The 21,167-nt window shown below is 41.9% G+C and overlaps 1 protein-coding gene across 1 annotated transcript in view; it reads right to left on the bottom strand.

Moving 5' to 3' along the window:
* The window catches only part of grik4 (glutamate receptor, ionotropic, kainate 4), a 67,455-nt gene that overhangs the window by 3,259 nt on the left and 43,029 nt on the right, over positions 1 to 21,167 (bottom strand). Inside the window, exons 10-15 of the mRNA XM_068745281.1 lie at positions 12,252 to 12,359; positions 8,779 to 8,982; positions 6,500 to 6,613; positions 1,534 to 1,643; positions 383 to 556; positions 123 to 288 (exon numbers count right to left, since the gene is read on the bottom strand). Coding sequence (XP_068601382.1) covers positions 123 to 288; positions 383 to 556; positions 1,534 to 1,643; positions 6,500 to 6,613; positions 8,779 to 8,982; positions 12,252 to 12,359 — 876 coding nt within the window. The remainder of the gene's footprint in view (positions 1 to 122; positions 289 to 382; positions 557 to 1,533; positions 1,644 to 6,499; positions 6,614 to 8,778; positions 8,983 to 12,251; positions 12,360 to 21,167) is intronic.

Below are 21,167 nucleotides of genomic sequence, written 5' to 3'. Positions count from 1 at the left end.
GAGAAACAGACAGTATGCAGAAAACACCTGTGATTATAGGAGGATGATGACATCACAGATGGCTCATTGGTCATTGTTGACTCCTGCATTCTTTTTTTTTTAATTTGTGTGTAATCTCTGACCTGGAAGAAGGTCATTGTGGATCCTCCGTGCATGCTGCCATACTCTATCGCTGTTTGATCTGCCAAGTCGTCTACCGACTCTATTGGTACCTCCATCCTTTGGACAGTCAGGAAGGCCGCCAGGTTGGCAGTGTAGGATGAGATGATGATTAATGTGAAGGCCCACCTAAAGGCAAAAGGCAGGGGAGAAGGCAACATGTACTTGCTTGTAAAAAAAATAAATACAAATACACTCATGTTTGTGGCATCTCTGGACTAACCACACTCCACTGACACAGCGTGTGGATAGAGCTCTTGGAGCAATGGTGGAACCCTGCTGCATGAAACCCCCAACAGGGAACCAGAAGCTGTTACCAAGTGAGTACTGGTTGATCAGCAGGTTACAGCGACCTTTCAGACAGGGGTGGGGATTGTACCACTCATAAGGTGTCAATCTGGAGAGAAGAAGGCAGTGGAGTTAGACTTCAGAGAGATTCAGAGGAGAAACACAGCCAGAAAAAAGTGGGAATGAAAGCTGGAATAAGTCACTCGATGAGACAAATCTCAGGAGACAGAGCAATATGTACAAAGGCAGCGATAGACAAGGATCAAAACAGCTCTAACAGTTGACTGAAGGTAAAGTCACCTTGGCTCTCAAGAGAGACAAAGCTGCTTGTCATTCTCCACAGAATTGTAACTCATATGATGTGCAATGGAGTTTAAGTTTCGCCGTGTGCTGTGTTATATGCCGTCTTAAAAAACAGGCACATAGTTCACAAGTTCTGCTGAAAAAAGTAATGATTTGTCATAATAGAACAGAAATTAAATTAGTGATCATTTTTTAAGCCTACACGAATGTACTATTAAACTGCCGATCCTACTTGATTGTAAAATTTATGCTGGTGAAGCTATATTGCTGTGAATTTCTCTGGTTGAAATTTTTAATTTTGCTTTTGAAAAAAAAAAGGCATCAGGAATTTTTCAAATCCATTCACCATTGCATTGTTGTCAAAATGCACCAAAGAAACAATTAATAACCTCGCTCAAAAAGGTACTTACAGTAACCACCGGCAATACAAACTCTTTTTAAGCAGGTAAAACATCAACTTGTTTGGGGATTTAATTTCGGATTGATTTTCATGACAGCATAAAGAGAATTCTAATTTGAAGCGGCTGCAATGCCATGGCCTCCCATGACCAGCAGGTGTCAGTGTGGTGCTGGAGACCCACTAATTGGGGGATTGTCCTCTTTTGCTGTGTTGAGGAAACTGGAGAAAGTAAAGAGAAGTAAGGCAGTATGCCACTATTTCTTCAACCACATTACCTCAAAAAACAAAAACTGTCCCCACTGTCTTGTTTGTCTAATTTGCTCTTTGTCTCTCAGTCCGTTCTTTCTTCTGTGCAGAGTGTATTTTCCTTGTGACATTTTTACCTGGCCACCAGAAAGAGGACACAACTGACAGTCAAGTAGGCCAGAAGCATAAAGAGCCAGACTCCAGGGGAGAAGGGATCCAGGAAGGAGAAGTAGCCCGGCCTACGTCCCTGAAACAAACATGCACACACACACACACACATGCACAAAACAGAGCTGAAATCAATAAAGCCTGAACAGACCTTAAAGACTAACAATTACCAAGAGGTTAAGTACCTCGGCTTAAAGATGGACTCAATGGCCTGTGAAAAAGCAACATGGTCTCATAAAGTGATTGCCAAGATTATTTAAACAAAACTTGATTTTATTTGAGATATTGTTATTCTTTTCTTTTTGCATCAGGAGCATTTTTTTTGTCCATGTAAAATGCCTGTGTAATTTAGATGAGAAAGGTGTACGGAAGAGTCTATAAAAAGATTTGAAAATAATAAGCAGCATAGCTTCCCCTGTTCCAAATTGATACTGAACACCAACTATATGAATCTCATTTGCATGTAAACGTTCAAATCAACATTGTCTCTCAGTGCCAGTCTCCCCTGAATTGTCAACACGATGGCAACCTGGATGTTGGTGACATCAGAGATAAGGGCTTTAAAAAAAATAAAAATATAAAATAAAATAAAAAACAACGTCAAGACAACTTCCTGTTATTTAGTATCTAATGTGCTGACACACACATGGGAAGACATTAGCTTTATCCTTTGCTTATTCCTAATGTGTTGTCATCCAACAGCAACAGCTGCAGCCCTCTTAATGAACCTAATTACTGATGAACCCATTTCAAGTATGAATGCAATTGTGTGTGCCTTTGCGTGTTCATATTCCGTCTGCATGTTGCAGCGCAGAGCATGGATGAGCAAAAATCAACAAGGGAGTATTACACACTTTCACCCAGGCGCGCATCCATCATCTGTTAATGACTAACAAATGGATATTGTTGTCAGGACTGGTGAGTGAGTAGGAAGCGTGGAGGAGCATGCCAGCTCTCTGAGCGTTGTGAAGAGCGGCTCCACGCAGCTTCCGTTTAGGAGTCGAGAGAGGCACCAAATCACTCCACAAGGCACTCCAAGGGAACATCATGTCAGACGGACAGAGCAATATATATTGCCCGCTGATTTTCTAAATGAAACTTGAAATTATATTCTTATAATAAACAAAGCCTCAATTCGAATTGAGACAGAAATGCTTTCATGTGTGAAGTCTAATTGCTCGTCAGTGGAGCAGAAAGAGGTGGGCAGAAGCATTCAGAAGAAGCCATCAGTCTGCCAGTCGTAATGTGTTTCTGTCCAGTTTAATGCTCATTATAACGATAATAGCCGTTTGAAAATAGAACTGAGGAGTGAAACACAGTTAGAGTGGTCACCACCCAGGTTGCTTGTTTGATGAACCGGCATTTCGATAATCCCTTCGCGTGCCCACATGCTAAACGCTCACCAAGGTGCCATTATCAAGACGAGGCGCCAGTCTTGAAGTGCAGAAGAGCTGATCAGAAATAGACAGACCAGAAAAGACAGAAAGAACAAAGACACCAGGAAATGGAACGAGTTACATGCCGCTTTGAAATCTTCACTCCGGCGGCATTTACCATGTTTGCTGCGAAACTCATAAACAGAGGTCTGCTTCCAACATTCTATAAACAATTATGTTCTAACTCGTTAGGTGCCAGCGTTTTCATGCAGGCGCAGTGCAGTTAGTGCACTACTGAGTGGTGGTGCATGGGGAAAGCTAACGGCGCTAATATGTTACAGGACATCTGCCCATAATAGGGCCTCGCCTCTGATTTCAGTCTCACTAGTGAGGTTTGATTGTTTAGAAATGTAAAAATAAAGTTAGAAGAAGTTATCTTTGCTAAACTAACAAACTGAAATAAGCATAAAAAATTTTCCCCGACACTGAGCTCATATATGAGCTTCTCCGTTTTGTTTTTTTCCTGTATGCTTGCAAGACAGATTGTCAGTCGCTGTGTGTTTGGGCATGTTCTTGTGTTTCAAAGCGTGTTGACAGCTGTCGACGCTGTCAGTCATCTGCAGCAGGCGAGACATGGAGCACAGAGACAACAGCTTCAGGCTTCAGGCTGCAAATCGAGCACGCCTGATACAGTGGCGCACTTTCCCATGAAGACTTGACTGAAAATGTGACATAGTGCGCTAACAACCGAGTAGCAGCTGCCTTGGTGTTCGAGTTAGATGATGCAAGTCTTGTGGTAAACACGCACATTACAGACCCAGCTTATCCTTGGTATTAACACATAAACATGTACTGCTATATTTATCTAATTTTCATCAGGGCCAAGGGGCTCACTTTATCAATGGGGGCAAACGAAAGGACAGGAGACACTGGATACAAGGTACAAAGAGAAAAAGATCCTGTGTCGCATGTTCTTAAGAGAACATCTCCCCAAACAGAACAATGAGGAAGCGTCGTTTGTATACTGTATTCAGATTCAGAATACTTTATGAATCCAAGAGGGAAATTCAGGCACATCTTCCTCGAAGCATCATGATGATGATGATGAGCTCACACATATTTTCTTGCAGTCCTCTCAAATGGACACTGACTATCGTGACGCCAGGAAGGGGGCTAAAGGAGCAGATGGGGTTAACCAGCCATGCATTTAACAGTCATCGTGCCTCTTGGTATTCATATCATACTGTCGTCTCCTGAAGCCGCCTGATGGCCTGCACCTCACCGGAGACCCCCCCCCCGTCATTCCAACTCTCACCCGCTCCTGCTCGTGTTTCTACATCACCTCTGCAGCCTTTGCGCTCCCCGTTCTACCTATTTCTCACCACTCTTGTATCTGTCTTTTCTCTCCCCCTGCGTCGCCCCAACCTCTTTCAAGGTGTGGGCATTTCTAAATGTGTCATAGAGGCAGCCGTCAGCTGCTACAGTTGCTGAGAGAGCGGCACAGGTAATCTGCAGAGTGTATCTGAGGTCACTATGTTATATTCACAACAGCATTCTGCTTCCTCTCGGGCTCCTCAGGTTTTCTGGCTCTTTGCATTTTGTGCACCTCTACTACCCATGTGTGAGTTTGTGAAATTGTTAGCATTTTTTTTTTGAATGCGCTATTTAATCTGGGTTGTGTAGGTTGGAAGGTTGTGTGTGGCCAGATAATCAATAAAGTCAGGACGGCCATTGAATCTGACAAGAGCTCCGGATATACCCTAATTATCCTCATATGTCTCAAACACTGCTCTCTCTTTCACAGACATGCACACAGAGCATCTTTACTTTGTTGTGCTGCACACTGTAAAAAACAAAGGATGGTGGAACCAGCACCGGGAATCAAGAGCGCACAATCTCATCGCTGGGGAAACACCTTTTGCCTGCAGGTCGATGTAGAAGGGAAAACAGCAAGTCAGATTTATTCATGTGATTTCAAACCATGCGTGCAATCAAGAGCACGGTTCATATAATCAACAGTATTAAGTGTAGCGCAAACCTGCAATGTCCCAGTTCACCACAAAACATCAGGTAAGACAACTGGAGAACCCCGACAGCTACTGCTCATGTCCTGCAAATACGCCACTATTTTAACTCTAACAGAAATCACAGAGCATGATTGTAATAAGGTTCCGGGTTTGATTCCTAGCTGTGAGGGGTTTGAAAAAAATAACCTTATATTCGTGAAATGAACATCGATTCCACTTGGTAAATACTCAAACAGCTTGCTGTAATCATCAACTTGCTAACCAGGAGATAAGAATGCCACCTTGGTCAAGTCTGACCTCATCTAACTGTGTGTGTCAGCTCCACATCAACATCTCTGCTTCCAGTTTGCCTCCTACATCAAATATGATATGACCCAGGAGACCATTTAGCACTTGCATGCCCGATGCGAACACCAATTGATTCTCCTTAACTGTCGGCAATCCACAGAGTTCCTCACTGCTACACCTATTAACATTTTACGCTGAGTATGGGAAGGTGAAAAAAGAGTATGAATTACAGCAACAGGAGGGGCATGTGAGGGAATGTCCTCCAGGGATGCTACACGAATGTCCTATACTGGATCCAGATGTGCCACCTTGGTGTTTGGAGGGTAGGACTGATGATAAATGACCCACAGATTCCGCAAACACTAACTCATTTCCACAGACACCGCTGCTGTTCTGCTGTTTTTTTTTTCAGCTTTCTGGTTGGAGAACACAGATGTTAATAATTCCCAAGTGTAGGGACAACAGAAGGGAACGATTGAACGCTGAGTCAGGAAAAAGAGCAGGACAAACATCGAGAATGCAGACACAGGAGGAAAGACACACAAGGAAGACAAACTAGATGTTTGAGAGGAGGAGGGTATAGCGTGCACAGTATGCAGAAATCAGACACAGGGTGAGGGGAGTGGCAGACATGTAAAGGTTAAAATGTATGATGCAGCAGTAGAGTGTGATCTCACCAAAGTAAACGATACAGTATAGATCTTGGTTATTGAAAACTGAGAGAAAAAATCTGCATTCATACAGTATCATTTTCAAAATGATCCAAACGGATGAACAAAGACAACTGAAATGCCGGCAGCACAAATGCCGAGGCAGCAGCTGGAGCTGTGATCAAAATCACACCACAGAGCACGATTTAAGTGGTGGTGGAGGAAATTTGCAATCATTAATAATAAACTCAACCAAGTCCACAGCACAAACAAAACCAGGCAGCGATGCTGTTGTTTTTGGGTTGTCGTCCTGGCCATAGAAGCAGACTGCCGGCCATCTGGGTGTGACAAACAGGCTGGCAGGAACAAGCAGGGCAGTGATGCCATCGTTTTCAGAGGAGATTTTTATTGCCTGTTCACACAATAACCTGAAGGCAGAACCCTTTTTTTATTTATTTTTTCAGGCCCTGTTGTATAAATGAAAAGCCAACATGCAACAAACCCAAGCTAAAAGAGGGGCGAATGACCCCATAGAATGTACAGGTCAGAAATGGAGAGTGGTGTTACTGTGGGAGGTGGTGAGAGTTAACTCACCAGGTGCACACGGTACATGATGCTAATGCCAAGGGTCATGAAGGGCTTGGAGAAGTCAATGACCTTCTCGCGCTCTGCTGTGATGGTGAGGCCTGCAACTGCCAGGTCAGCTTTCTGAAACACACAATGGAAACGGAAGGAGATCATGTATGTGTAACATGCACATCAAATTAATGCGCTGAACATTGAAAAGCTATCGTAAGATTATGGCCAGTAAGTTAAGCACATGAAGACAAGACAAGAATTATATAAGAGAAGGGGTATTACAAAATACTTCCTTAATAACAACCTTTTGTATGCAGAGCTGCGTGCTAACGCTAATCCACGGTGGCAATGTGCGCGTGTGTGCGTGCGTGCGTGCGTGTGTGTGTCGGTTGGTGGGGACGGGCATAAGAGACAAATCACTTGAGAAAACAGTTCCTGGGAAAACACATACACATGTAGGCTGAATATTGGAAACCTCCCTCCTAATAACACAGACCAGCAAAGAGCAACTGCAAGGCATTTTTCATCCACCCAGGGAGCCAAGACTGAAAGCAGCAATGCCTTGCTTTTAGTCCACTGCAGGCAAAATAAGAGGATTTGGTAAAGGGGGAGGGATGGGAGGATGACTGTGAGGAAAACAGAAGCCCCCCAAAAAATCCACAACACATTGTCTGCATCTCCAGGAAAGAGACAGAAAATGAAGCATCTGGCACAAATGAAAGAGCTTTTTCTTTTTTCTTTTTTCTTGCTGCATCTATCTGGATTTGATTTGAAAATATATTTCATCGCTCTAGTCTAACCTTTAGGAATTTTGGGTTCAAAACGAGATCAGCGGACATGAAGAGCATCACCATTAGAGCCCAAGTGCTGCTGTCTGTGTTACAATTAGATCCAATTCGCATGGTGTACCTGAAATTCCTGCCCTTTGGCCTTACCCCAGCCTTCACTCCGGCTGCCCAATTTTCCTCTGCTGTGCCATCATCAGCTCGACACCACCACTGCCTTTGTGTCTCCCCATCATTGATGGAGTGTTTCCATAATCAGAAGAACATAGAGAAAATGGCCATCCAGGCCAATTGAACAAAGTCACGCTACCTCCATAAACACATCACAACCAGACAACAACACATTTATGCTAAGAATGAATATTGATGCCGCTAAATGGATTCCTACAGTCTTATAGTAAAATTGAGAAATATGTGTAATACCACATGTTTCCCATTGCATTTTATCATATTGTGCTTCTCTGTTAAAGCGAATATGACATAATGCAAGGCATGTTAAAATCTTTGCTGCTGTATTCCCAGCCAATTTCATGTCACCTTCTAAGCCGTCCTGTCTATAATGTATCGAGCTGTTTGGGATCATTGAAGATGCAAAAAGTCCCTGCAGCAGTGTGAAACCAGGGAGGATAGACTTCAGTCTGAATGGCTCCCAGCATGTCACATCTTTAACTCAGGCTATCTGACATCTGTCCCACTAATCACCTGCATGAAGTGAAATAATGAAAGTGGTATCTGCTATCGAGTAATCACAAGCTGTCCTTCTTTGAAGCAACCGAGTGTATATTTGAAATCTTTTCATCCATTAAGCCTGCAATTAGCATCCGTTGCGTCGTGTTTTTAGTTTTTCTTCTTCTTCCCTTTCTAAACCTTTAATCAAACAATCTCTAGCCTCCGTACATTGTCGAGCATCCTTCCACATGCCTCGCATCCCCTGGCAAGTTACCCTCCAGCAGGTCTTGACCCCCATTTTGCTGCTGTCAGAGACAGGCTGACCCTTCTGAAGGTTAGGCTTCCAGGAAGCACAGAGTGGATGAGCGCAGTGACAGACTTATAATAACAAGAGCGACCAATCCTTTGTTTGATGCCCTTAATGGTTTTGCCCACCATTATTCCACAGGACAGATGACCTTCTAGGATCAGTCTTTCACCACGTCATTCCTCTTTCAGTCTTCAGCCTTCCACCTCAATGTTTTAAACTAGTTTCAGGTCGTTCAGTCCATCTGTCTCAGCTTCTTTCTATGCCCTTAGTGGCCTCATACTACCTGCACACTAGGCTGCTGCAAAAGCCTAACGAGAGATTTAACAGCAACGATGCAGACGGCTACAGCACGAAAGCCTCCTGAGGTCAGTTCAGATTCAGATTCAGATTAAGAAATGGAGCCGATGGGGAACAACCTCCCCAACAAGCCGTGACTAATTTGAAATATGTACAACGCGGGAACTGATTGAAAGACGTGAGCCGTCAACGGCTCGCAGTAGCTGTTCGGGTTGCCGGCCTTGTTTACTCACCCTTGAGATGAGTTCTCCAACCATGCCTGTCCACGTCCCGTTGGCTCCAGGAACCCCGTACACTCCGTCCCCCACTAGCCGAATGTGGTACTTGAACTTGAGAATGTCCGCCAGCTCCTTAAGCATGTCCACACAGAAGCCTTCGTAGCGTTCATTTCCAGCTAAATCCCGGTGGCTCGGCCGCAGCATGACATATGGATTTTCCTGCACAGAGGACACAGTTGACATTTGAATGACTGCAAGTTTTTGTCCTACAACAAGACATAAATTCACTTTTCAGATTTTGCTGATTTGTGTGTGACACATTCTATATTAATAATAAATAGCTGCCCTTTTTGGGAAGCTTGATATGCTTTATTAGCATAAGGCTAGAAACGATTGCCCTTGTAGCTCGTCTTCTCTCCATTGATGTTACCTTGGCCAGGCACACACTGATACGGATGCCTGTCAAACATGCCAATGTCATTTCCCCCATTTATTCTTTATCCATTGGGATCACCATTAGGTTCCGCCGTAGTAATAAGAATTGCCCCAGCGTTATTTTCTCTTTGTGACTAGCTGCAGAAATAGAAACCCAACTGCAAATAAAAATGTGCTTTCATTGGAGCTCATACTTATCCAAAGACATCCACACACACACACACACACACACACAAATCAACTCCTTCCACTGCAACTGTCTGCAAAGTTGAGAACAAAATTGGATTAAATAACTTGATCAAAAGTGTTAGAAGTCTATGCAGAAACGTCATCAACTGTCTTTTCCACACTGAAGCAATACGGCTATGAGTTCGAAGACAGGCTGGCTTTTAAAGCAGCATCTTATTTTCGTTCTCTCAGGGGGGGGGGGGTTGTGGACTCTGGAGAGAGAAGAAAATTCTCTGATAATCACAAGCAAGTGCATCCCCAAACACCCACAGAGGCAGAGAAGCAGCTCTACCGCCAGAGTCACAGTACGCTTTTTACATCTAAATGTAATTTGCCATTTTTAAACCTCAAGGTATTTGAAACGTATTCAAACAATACCCCTCTCTTTCCTCAACGGGGACAGATCTTGTGACTATGTGTGGAAATTCATGGACACAAGCCTTTGTGCAACTAAGTCTTGGTCAAGAAACATTTCCTTCGTTCCTTCCTCACAAATTGTGTGTCAGCAGACAGGTGCTAATAACTTCTGCGACTGTGTTTTTCTTCCTAAGGCTAACAGTGATATTGAACTGGGAGGGAACCGGCCATAAACACACACTGTGTCCCAAGCCAGTGCTACATGTAAGGGAAGGGGAGAAGGGAGTCTTATGGAGGCTTTTAGCTGTAGCTTGTGTGTCACCCACAGGCAAGATAACAGCAATGTGGCAATCGCACCATGATGAATGAGCTGCGATACACACTGAAAATTGTTACATGGCGGTTTCTGAGGTTTGGTCCAGGGAGCCTCTATCTCTAAAGCAAAATCAAACCTCTGCGTCTATGCTCAGCCAATTCTTTCCTTCACAGCCTCCTTCTATTTTTGAAAATATTGTTGAATTCATTTCCCCAGAAAATTCCCACAAACACAAACATCTCCATCATCCAACTGCACCCCCTCTCTCCCCGTGAAATGAGCCGCTCCATCTAAATCCAAATCAGTCTCCATGAGACCGGTGAGCCGTTTCAACTGTGAAATATGGCAACCTGTCCTTCTCGTTCCTACAACTCCGTGGCCGATAAACCAGCCACTCAGCACAATAAATAGGAACAATTGCCAGTGCTTACAAGCCAATTTATGCCTTGTCACCTGATTCATCAGAGGGAGGAGCTGGCAGAGTGACAGGTGTACCTGCGACTGTATCCGTGTGTGCAAGAGGGATGAAAGAAGGCATGAAAGGAATGCGGTTTACTGGAAGCGTCAAGAGATTTATGTAATTCCAAAATGATTTGATTGTCTTTTTTGGCGATGTTTTATAGTAGTGCATCAGGACACTGAAGTGCTGTCAAAGCTACTTTACAGCAGTCATTAAATTCTCCTTAAAGGGGCTAGGAATTCACACATCTCCATTAGCGGTAAGGATGTCGAGATTGTTGGCTCGCATAAGTATTTAGGAACTGTGTTCGATTCCAAACCCAAGTTTGATGTAAACACTGAGAACATTGTCATTAGGCTTATCTATTATGTTTGTGGATGGTATGGTCTGGTAGACTGCGTAAACTGAATTGCCCCTTGGAATAAATAAAGTTGTCTGAACTGAACTGAACTTCTGCACTACTAATTAAAATAGCCAGGTAAATTAATTGAGGACCAATTAATCAATATTAGGTATCGAATCGCTTAAGAAAAACTTAACCATGCAATGCCGCCGCAACATTCGTTCATCATTTAGACATTAGTTCAATGTGTGTGTGTTTTTTGTTAGAATTTTTAAGCAGTCTTTATTAAGGAGTGACAGTGAATCGCTCATGGCTCATCAGTAGTTAACTGCCTCTGTACAACAAATAATACACAAAATCATTCCATGGGTTGGAATTTGTATTTGTCAATTATAATTAATCAATCCTTTTGTGCAGCTGTTGTGTGTGCTGTGGTGACATTATAAGGGCCACCAGCATGCTGGGCTAATGTAGCGTACACCTTGAGATAATACCGCACACTTCACTTCCCAGAATGCTCTATGTTCAAAATTAAATGTGCTGCTATTTTTAGTTCATGAACCGGTAAGGTGTCAGATCCAACGTAGGTTAACGATTCTGATTGGGGACGTTATAGATAATATAGTTTTTACGAGAACAAAGTGAACTTAAATACAAAAATGAAATGCATATTTCCCATGAGTCAAAAGAAGAAGCTGTTCAACTCGAGTGCGTATCAAAAATATATAATGAATATTTCGGCAGTCTCCTGCAGCACAGGAAAAAAAAACAAAAGAAAATATATAAAGACAATTCTAAATAATGCAAATGTACATTATTTACACACCTTTTACACACCCGCACCTGGCTGAGATTTAAGCTTATTTTTTTCCATTTGAATTAAAAATAATTATTTACTAGTATTCCCTAACATTAACTCAGATTCACTTTTCTGATGCTGAATAAATAGCCAATGTCAATCAAGTGAAGCTTGCATTGGGACTGAATAAAATGCACAAAACTTAACCTAACCTAACCTCTTGTTAGAAGCGGTGAGGTAGCGACAGCTGACAGGATCTATATTTCAAACAAAGGCTGGGAATGGATGACAAGGTGAGTTATGAACTGCTGCTGCATGTGATGTAGCCTCATCTGAAGAACTGAGCAAAACAATCATGCAGCATCTATTCCTCTGATCCCAAGAGGGCCCAGTTTGGATCTGAAAATACAAAATGGGCTTCTGATATGGCAATCGTGCTTTCATCACAGCGAGTCAGCTACATGCAGTTCAGCCGAGGAGGCGAGCTAATAGGACAGTTTGCACTGCTTGCTGACGTGTGTGATGTCAGTGCTCATACAAAGTTTCTTACTAATATTGTTGTGATTATAAGAGTAGTGTTGAAAAGGGTGTCTGTCACATTGATCGATGGAAGCGCTCTCTCCATGGACAGTCCATCTTCTGAGTGCCACAGCCCAATCTGCAAGACAGCAAGGATGCACACACAGATCATTGCATGAGCTGGAAGGGAAAATAGAAATGAGAATGGCTAAATTGCCTGATTTGTGACCATCACAAAGCAGAGATTAAGTCGGACAACAAAGGAGTGGACAGATCAGACAGATGTCTGTGAGGCACGGCACCATCAAATCCTAATAAGACTGCTGGAGGAATCAGAGAAGAAATGTGTGGCTCCTTGAGGTGGGAACACAGGCCATGTAATCAGTCACAAGTAACAGAATGCATTCAATAAACTAATTACTAGTAAATCCTGTGGTACAGAGCCACATCCTCATTTTCATTACAGCTCGGGTACAAAGTCAGACATCCACCTCGTGTGCTTTTGTGTTTTCTTTCTTCTCGTGTCCTTTTAATCCATCTAGGCCTTTTCCATCACCTCCTTCACCCTGTCACAGCAACCAGATTTCTTAATCCATACTAAATAGATTGAAAATTAGCCTCTTTCTTTTTCAATCTCACCTGGCATCTTGCTATTTTCAGGAAAGGAGAATAGCTCAGGGATTCGCTTGCACTAATCTTCAATGGATTTACGAGCCACCCAATGGCTGGGAAAATTCTACAAGAATTGTATACTTCTGATTTGTAAGTCAAATATTCATTTGTCTCGTCAAAGCTGTTGGTTTTCAGATAAAAATAGATATTTATTTGCTCAGATTTCATAGGATTATTCGGTACAGACTATCGCTCCCTGTTTACATCGTGAGAACTACCAGCAAATCATTTCCTTTCCTTATCTTCCATTTTCATGAAATTATCATCTCATTTGTGAGGCTGACACACAAAAACACAACGTCAATGATGAGAATAACAGGAGGAGACACTGGGTGTTAAACAGAAGATTGTTATGTGGAATTAAAAATACACTGCCCAAATAAGGATAAAACGAGAACAAGAACATTTTAACTAAGGAACGGTACAAGCAGGAAGCATAAAAAAAAAGAAGTCTAATAAATCCATAAAACAAAATTATATTTATATTCAAGTGGTTTAATGTACTTCCATATGCAAATATAGCCTGCCTGCAGAGGCATAATATCACTGAACATAATGATCAACCTTTTTTCCATTAGAAACATTTTATAGCAGGATTAAATGAGAAAAATGACAGTTTATTGCGTATTGGTACATTACTGGGCTATTTGATGTTGTGTCACTGGAATGTGCATTCTGATCAGAGCGTAGAACGCCTTTGTAACTCCTCCCACTAGTCGGGGTCAGACCAGTGAAGATCACTGATTAAAGGCTGATATTGATCAGTGCAAAAACTTGGAAAAGGTTTATCCACTCTCCTAACTTCAATGATGAATGGCAATGTCGGGGGGAGAAAACATCTAGAATCAAATACAGTATTTGTATATGACAAAAAATATATATATATATCCTTTTCCCAGGGAGCAACATCACCTCCGTTGTATAAATGGGCTTGTGCTTCCCAATGACCCGAACAAGACACGCTGCTAATGATGGCCTCAGCAAAAAAAAATTAAATTAAATTAAAAATTAAAAACACAAAAAGAGGGACGGAATGTGAGTGTACTATGACACACACAAAAAAGAGTCCTTGAAAATATGCTGTTCAGCAATCAGTATGTTCAATCAGTTGAGTATGAGGTGGTGGTGGGAGGTGGCAGATTGTGGCCTGTCTGGGCTCAGCAGGGGTCATCAAAGGTCTGAGCATGAGTAAGAGGGGGGGGGGCGCTGTGGACACGAAGTGAGATGAACTATTTGATGTTGGGGAAGGAAATGACCCTGAGGTGGACTTGTTGAAAGAGGAGCAGAGCAGAGCTGCACTGCAACTCCCCTCAAGTCACAGGAAGGAGGATGCTTAAATGCGAGGAGGGATCCATGTGAGGGAACACTTAGTGGCATTTAGCAAATTGAATGAATACCGTTAACACAATAATTATTCTCAGTAATGTCGTGCAATAAATTACATGATATTAAATCGCAGCATACAAACAGGAGGAGGCTCATTTTATCACACATAATGAAAAGATTAAACACACACACACACACAACAAATTAATTTGATAAAATATTCATCTGAGTGCAACATGGTTACCATCAATCTAACAGCTTGGAAAGAACAGCAATTATCTTAAATGCCTTTCCTCGTATGGTACATAGTGTCTGTAAGTTTTACAGTCTCACATTAAAAATAAACCAACAGCACCAAACCATGAAGTAAAACCTCATTAGACAAGCAGCACACGCAGAGAATATGGACTCCCAAGATTTCTTTTTATGCAGAGAGAAATCTGCATGCCACTGAGCACCAGAATATTCATGCGTAAGAATATAAATAGCTGAAACTTAGTGCAGCAGAGCTGGTGAATCTATAGAGGAAAAATAATTCACACTGTTGAGTTCTTCCTTGCATTTATTTTCCTGGGAAACAGAGAGGTGGGAAGAAGAAGAGTGGGTTTAAATAAGAGAGAGGGGAACAGGAGAGGAGAGAAAGTGAAAGACAGCGAGAGAAATAGAAAGATGCAGGGAAATGCCAATCACTTAGTGAACAGTTGTGCGCAAACGGAAGGAAAATCAATGAGAATATGAGGAGCAGTGAGTTTGGGAGCCAGAACATAGGGTGGAGTTAACATTGGAGCTATTTAATAAGAGCAAAAATATATACAAGATGATAGATAATTATATAGATAGATAGAGAGAGAGAGAGAGAAGTGGTTGAACAACCCACACTCCGATGGTTCACCAATTTCTTGTTCTGCGACCTTGAATTACAGCATGAGGAAAAGATTAAAGGGGTTGTTCAGTGAAGTATGACAAGTGGCTGAGAAAACGGATTCATCCATCTTATTCAAGAAAAGAAAAAGCTACAGCCCACTTACGAAAAGGCGTTCAGATGTCATGGTGGGGCACATGAGCCTAGGTCTGAAATGAACACGTGTGTGTGTGTGTTTTTTGTTACTGCATGTGTGTGTTTATATATGCGTGCCTGATAGTGTCTGAGTGTGTTGCAGAAGCATAATAAGTCCATGGGCCTATGAGGATGGATTTTATTGTTCTTATAGCAACATCATGCTTGATGATAATATGCTGAAATAGTGTAGGTACTGCCTCTACCCATTCACAGACCTTCCCACTGATTGAATCAGCAGTGAGTATTTATATTTAGAGTGCAAGCACTGCATTATTATCATCACATGCATTGGATTAATGGGGATAACTGTCATGCATGCTTTCTCTGTGAAATAGCAAGTAGAAAAGTGTGCTATCTTTGCACAGAAGCTTTCTCTAGTACGAGCAATCATTAACGGGCAGGAGACTAATCAGGCTGCCACCGTGGGAAGTCATCAGAGGCTACTCAGACACAGGAGCTTGACACAATGCAGTAAAGACAGGCTTGGGGAAAGCAAACCGGTGTGGAAGTGCAGCTGAGTGGAGAAGGAGCAGCAGCCCATTGATTCAAAAGACAAAGCTTTAAAGGTGTGCGGCTGTTTGAATGTTCACTGTTGAGCTTCCCCTGTTACACGAGTGCCAGAGTATGAGAGTGAATCTGAAGCCACACAATCCGTCAGATAAAGTTAGGTGATTTTTTATTTGCTATACTTTGCATTTGAGCTTCCAAAAGATATTGGCAAAGTATAAAGATTCTGTTTATTTAGTACTTTGCATATACAGTATATTCTATTTCTTTTCCTATATTTGAAGCTTTCTTTTAACATGTGCTCTCATTTCCTTTTGTACTAAAAACAGCCTTCATTGGTCCCACCTTGACCGATAGTCACTTCTCTGTCCAGTACATTAGGAGTAGTTGTGACACACAAAATGCATCACCATAAATAAACGCTGTAGTAATATTCTGAGTATTATTAAGCATAAGTCATACAATTGCCTGACATGATAGCAGCTAGAATTGACTGAGTGCAGCAATGCCGATAAATTGAATTAAATTGGGGGCAGGACTGGGGGGGTAAGAGTGTCACTGATATATCAGAAGGTCAGTCGCCGACTTTTACGACCTGTGCGATTTGCGACAGTTTGACTTTACGACCGAACTTGTCTGTTGTTTTTTTCTGCTTACGAGGGGGTTTTCCGACATAAGCGAGCGAGCGAACCGAGTGTTACAGTTTCTTCGTTCTCAAGATGACTACCAAAAGCCTCTTTCTACTGCAATATTTCCCTTATCATGACGCAGCATAATATACTTATGGGGTGACTTCTGACCGAGTCGGCATACAACGAAACCCTCGGAACCAATTGTCGTCATAAGTCGACGACCCGCTGTAACCTTGAGCGAGATACTTAACCACAGCAGGGCGGCCCACCACTCATCAGAAATGCATTATATGCAGTGTAACTTTCACAAATGTCTAATTGCATTATCCTTAAATTGTACAAGCAAAAATATATCAATTTTTTGCATATGGTGCATCTTGAAGGCTCCCCAGTAAGGATACACTGTATTGTGTTAAATACGTCATCACAGAGTTCAGGTGAGTTGGGTATAGGGTTGGTCAGTTGGAATAATTTGCTTCACTGCAGAAAAATATTATTTTATTATCATTTGTATGCTCTTATTTATTTTTATATATACAATGGTTTTGCCACTCTTACTTGAAAGACATGCATACTGTACAGCGTGTATAGATAAACAAATAGAACACCAATCACAATGAATGTAATATCAAAAGGATTATGAATCTTTCCGCACCCAGCAGAAGTTACGCTGCAGCCAAGGTTATTCTGGGGCTACAACACATCAAGAGTCTTCGCAGGATAGCAGGACCGGGCTGACTGATGAAAACTGTGACACGGAGGCAGGCAAGATGCACTCAGCCTCACATGAATTTGCATGTACATGCATATTACACAGAATACACACAGATACACATACACAATATCACCCAGCCTTGAAATCTGATAAGACTGGGGGGATCTTGCAAAACAGCTCATCCATTTTGCTTTTGATCTATTCCCCATCTCCAGACTGCAAAGAGCAAACTGAGAAAAAAACAAAGGAGGAAAGGGGACTGTTGTATGTCTCTGAGAGACCAAACAAAGGAGCGAACCACAGAGGATGCTGCCGTGTGTAGACTACTGATGCAAATCTATAATTCAACTTATGCAACATCACTCCGAAGAAGTCACATATAACTTTGAGCTGTTGGAAGAGTCAATAGGATTGTTTATGTTTCTATGGGATCGTATAATATGGGTTGCACATAAACTCTTTTTTTCTGGTAAAGGAACACCTGAAGACTGCCATCACTTTAAAAAATTTAAAAATAGAAAAAGGATACTGCACACCCTTCCTGGAATAATATTGTTCAACAAAATAAATGAACCAGTTCCACTGCACACAAACTCAGGGTTAATAACATACCATTTAATGTCCCCTATCTATAAAAGGAAAACATTGACTGCAATGTTAATGAACATTTCAAACTGATCCATAATCCAGGATCTCTTGTGGATCAACAGCAAAATGTAATTATCTGTTCCTGGTAACATTCCCAACATTTCCTGAGAATTTCATCAAGATCCGTCCAGACCTTTTTGAGGTATCCTGCTAACGGACGGACGAACGCCTCAGCGGAGGTAACAATAAGGGGCATAGAGCTTACACTGCTCTGCTGTAATTACAAAGCTCAGAATCCATATCGCTCCTATATAATATCATCAGGAAAATACGTTGTGTGCTGCTTGAAACTGATTTGAATCTATATTTTAAGCTCAGTGTATTACCTCTTGCAGAACATGTAGGATACCGTTGCCATGGTGATCCAGCCAGTTTGAAAGACAGACCACCTTCATGACATTGAAAACTCGCTTTAGGCTCAACAGACCTCACTAATCCATTTATCTCCCCTTCATAAGGAACTCCTCAGATTCTGATCTTGACTGATCATCAATGTGCGCTTATAGACCGGCCGCAAAACCTCAGGTGCAAAGAACTGCTTGCTGTAGAATCCATAATTAAAGTGAGGAACCCAGGCGCACGTAGTATTATGTGCACGGACGTCGAGTAGAGCGATTGTAATTCATTAAATCTGTTGATGTATAATTAATTATTCATTCTTTCGTCCTCTTGAACGCGTTGTCCGTTACCGGGTGGCGGGTAATGATGGAGCCTATCCCAGCAGTCAACGGGTGAGAGGTGGGGTACACACCCTGGACAAGCCGCCAGTTCATGGCAGGGCCACACATAGACAGACAATCATTCATTCACACACACACACACTTATGGGCAATTTAGTGCAACCATTTCACCAAATGAGCATTTTTTTTGGGTGGTGGGAGGAAGCCGGAGAACACGGAGAGAAACCCACGCAGACACAGGGAGAACATGAAAACCCTTCTTGCTGTGAGGCAGCAGCACTAACCACTGTGCCACCGTGCAGCGCGATCTATAATTAGTGTTAGTGTTTGCATTTGAATGTTTCAAAGGCAGTGAAATGCTTTCAGTTCAGTACATTTCCTTTGTCTTTATTCTTACAATTTTCACGGTGTTCACCGAGGTGTTAACTGAATAAACAAAGGGAGAGAACTAAAGTGAACTTCAAAAGAAATCAGTATTATTCATGAGCATTTTTTCCATTGGAACAGTACAGCTACACAAGCTGTTTGTCATTCATGTAAAACAAGAAAAGGAAATATTCTTAAAATGAGAAGTACCTGGAATTTTAACATTAAAACAAAAACACAACCATTGTCAGATTTTTCACGTTCCACTTCCAATTGTGATCCATAGAATGTTTGTACTGATGTTTGTCATTGATCCTATTACTTATAGACCATATTTTTCTCCTGGATGTTGAACCACAGAGTTTTACTGCTGGCGATGGCTCAGTTTGGCAATTCTTTTGATGGATGGGAGGGTGTTGGCCAAATACTTTCCCCAAATATATTTCCCTAGCCAGTTTTGGATTTGAAGCTATTTCCTTACTCTCTCCCTACCTAGCTGAAATTCTGGTTACCAGATTCTTTGACCACAATTCAACGGAGAACCCTCTTCGTTTTCAATATTTAGATATTTTTAAAATGAGCAGAAGTCTGGGATAATTTTTGCGATAATGGGTCTTATGTCAGTCATTACAAAGCAAACTAGAAAACGACAATCAGAGATTGCAGACCCTCGCCTCCAATAGATTATTGGATCTTGTGAGACAGTAAACAGGGCTTCCGGATCAGAGGGGCCAAACCTGCTCTAGCTTGCTGCTCCGGAACGTACTACAAGACTCCTTCTGGACTCTTTTTCCCATCATGCCATTCGTTTCCCTCCCTCTTAAAGTGACAGTCTACAGCACAGGCACAATTCCAGATGTAAAAATAATTCTAGAATCTGGATCCAGATCCGGATCAACGCCATTCTCGGGGAGGACCGAGCCACGGACAGAACCTTGCTTGTGTAAAAAGTTCGAGTCGATTGGGTTACTCTTTTTTGAGTTATCCGCTCGGACAGACAAACAAACTGACAGACAAACATACAAACAAACGGACCCAATTGCAACACCCTTGCCTCCCCTTCGGCGAGGGTAATCATTGTTAGAGACCCAAGGATCTACTGCCATTTTCTTGATATGAATCATTTGAGCCTCCAACTCTTATGTTAAAGATACAGCACTGAGAACAAGGGTGCAAATTGCCCTGGTATCCATTAATTTAAAATGAAAGCACTCAAAGCCTCTCATTCCATTTGATTATTGTTTCCTTTCAGTATTCATTATCCTGGAAAATGTGTTCAATTCAAAATACATTGTTCGGTATTAGAAACTGTCTTCCCTGGTGTGAAGCGCATGCAGAGAGCTGTCATGGTGGAGTAGCATCAGAGATTGTGGCGGGTGGTTCTGGTCCTGGAATGGAATGCCTGGTGATGCATGTCACTGAACACAGCAGACAATAATGCTACTCATGTAGGAAGCTTGAAATCCCAGCATCCCCTGAAGCAACACTAGACTGACGACACTCACAAAACCTGCTTACATTACAGTCATAAAAAACAAAACAAATAGTGATAATGACTTTCCATTCTGCTATTTTACTCCAAAATGAGTCACAAAGTATCTGTATTTGATAAGTAAACACTTCTGTAAAACTAATACTGGCATTAGCAAAGAGCTTCTGTTTTAACGTGCACATAGTTTCTTCAAAGAGGCAGCAATAATGTAGTAATACCTCGACATACAAGTGTTCTGAGACACGAGCAAACCTGCGAGCCATATTGTGTTTTGGCACACGTGCATAAATTTGAGTATCTGAGTATTCCTTATAAGTAAGGATGGCAGTGTCAAGAAAAGAGGCACAATGACGATGGAGACGAAGCATGAAATTATCCTGAAACACACCAGTGCGCCAGTACGAGCGGAGTACATCGATGATATGTACAATCCTCAAACAGAAGGATGCTATCAAGACTATTATGTCTAAGTTCATGTACCATTAAGTGTAAGGTACAATTACTGTATAAAGTGTCTACGTACACCTCAGATGAAACCCCAATTTACCGCAGGGCCATTGCTATTTTTAGTAATCATAATTATAACAATAATAAATTAAACTAATTGTGATTATTTTATGCATTTTTATGCACAAATAATCTGTGTGTAAAATATTATCTGTGCAAAATATCTTCTTATATCCTGTCAGTCAGTTTGTTCTGGGACGACAGAAAAATCATTCTCAGCAGGTGGCATCATGCAGCGTCTAATAATTCAACAGTATTTAAATCAGTTTTCTCAACTCTAACGCAGCCTCATAGGTAGCACGGGTAGCAGGAGTTAGCGTAGCGCAGCCAGTGTCTCCCGTG

Source organism: Brachionichthys hirsutus, chromosome 11 (assembly GCF_040956055.1).
Source record: "Brachionichthys hirsutus isolate HB-005 chromosome 11, CSIRO-AGI_Bhir_v1, whole genome shotgun sequence".
Classification (NCBI taxonomy): domain Eukaryota; kingdom Metazoa; phylum Chordata; class Actinopteri; order Lophiiformes; family Brachionichthyidae; genus Brachionichthys; species Brachionichthys hirsutus.
This window is presented reverse-complemented; position numbering and strand designations above follow the sequence as displayed.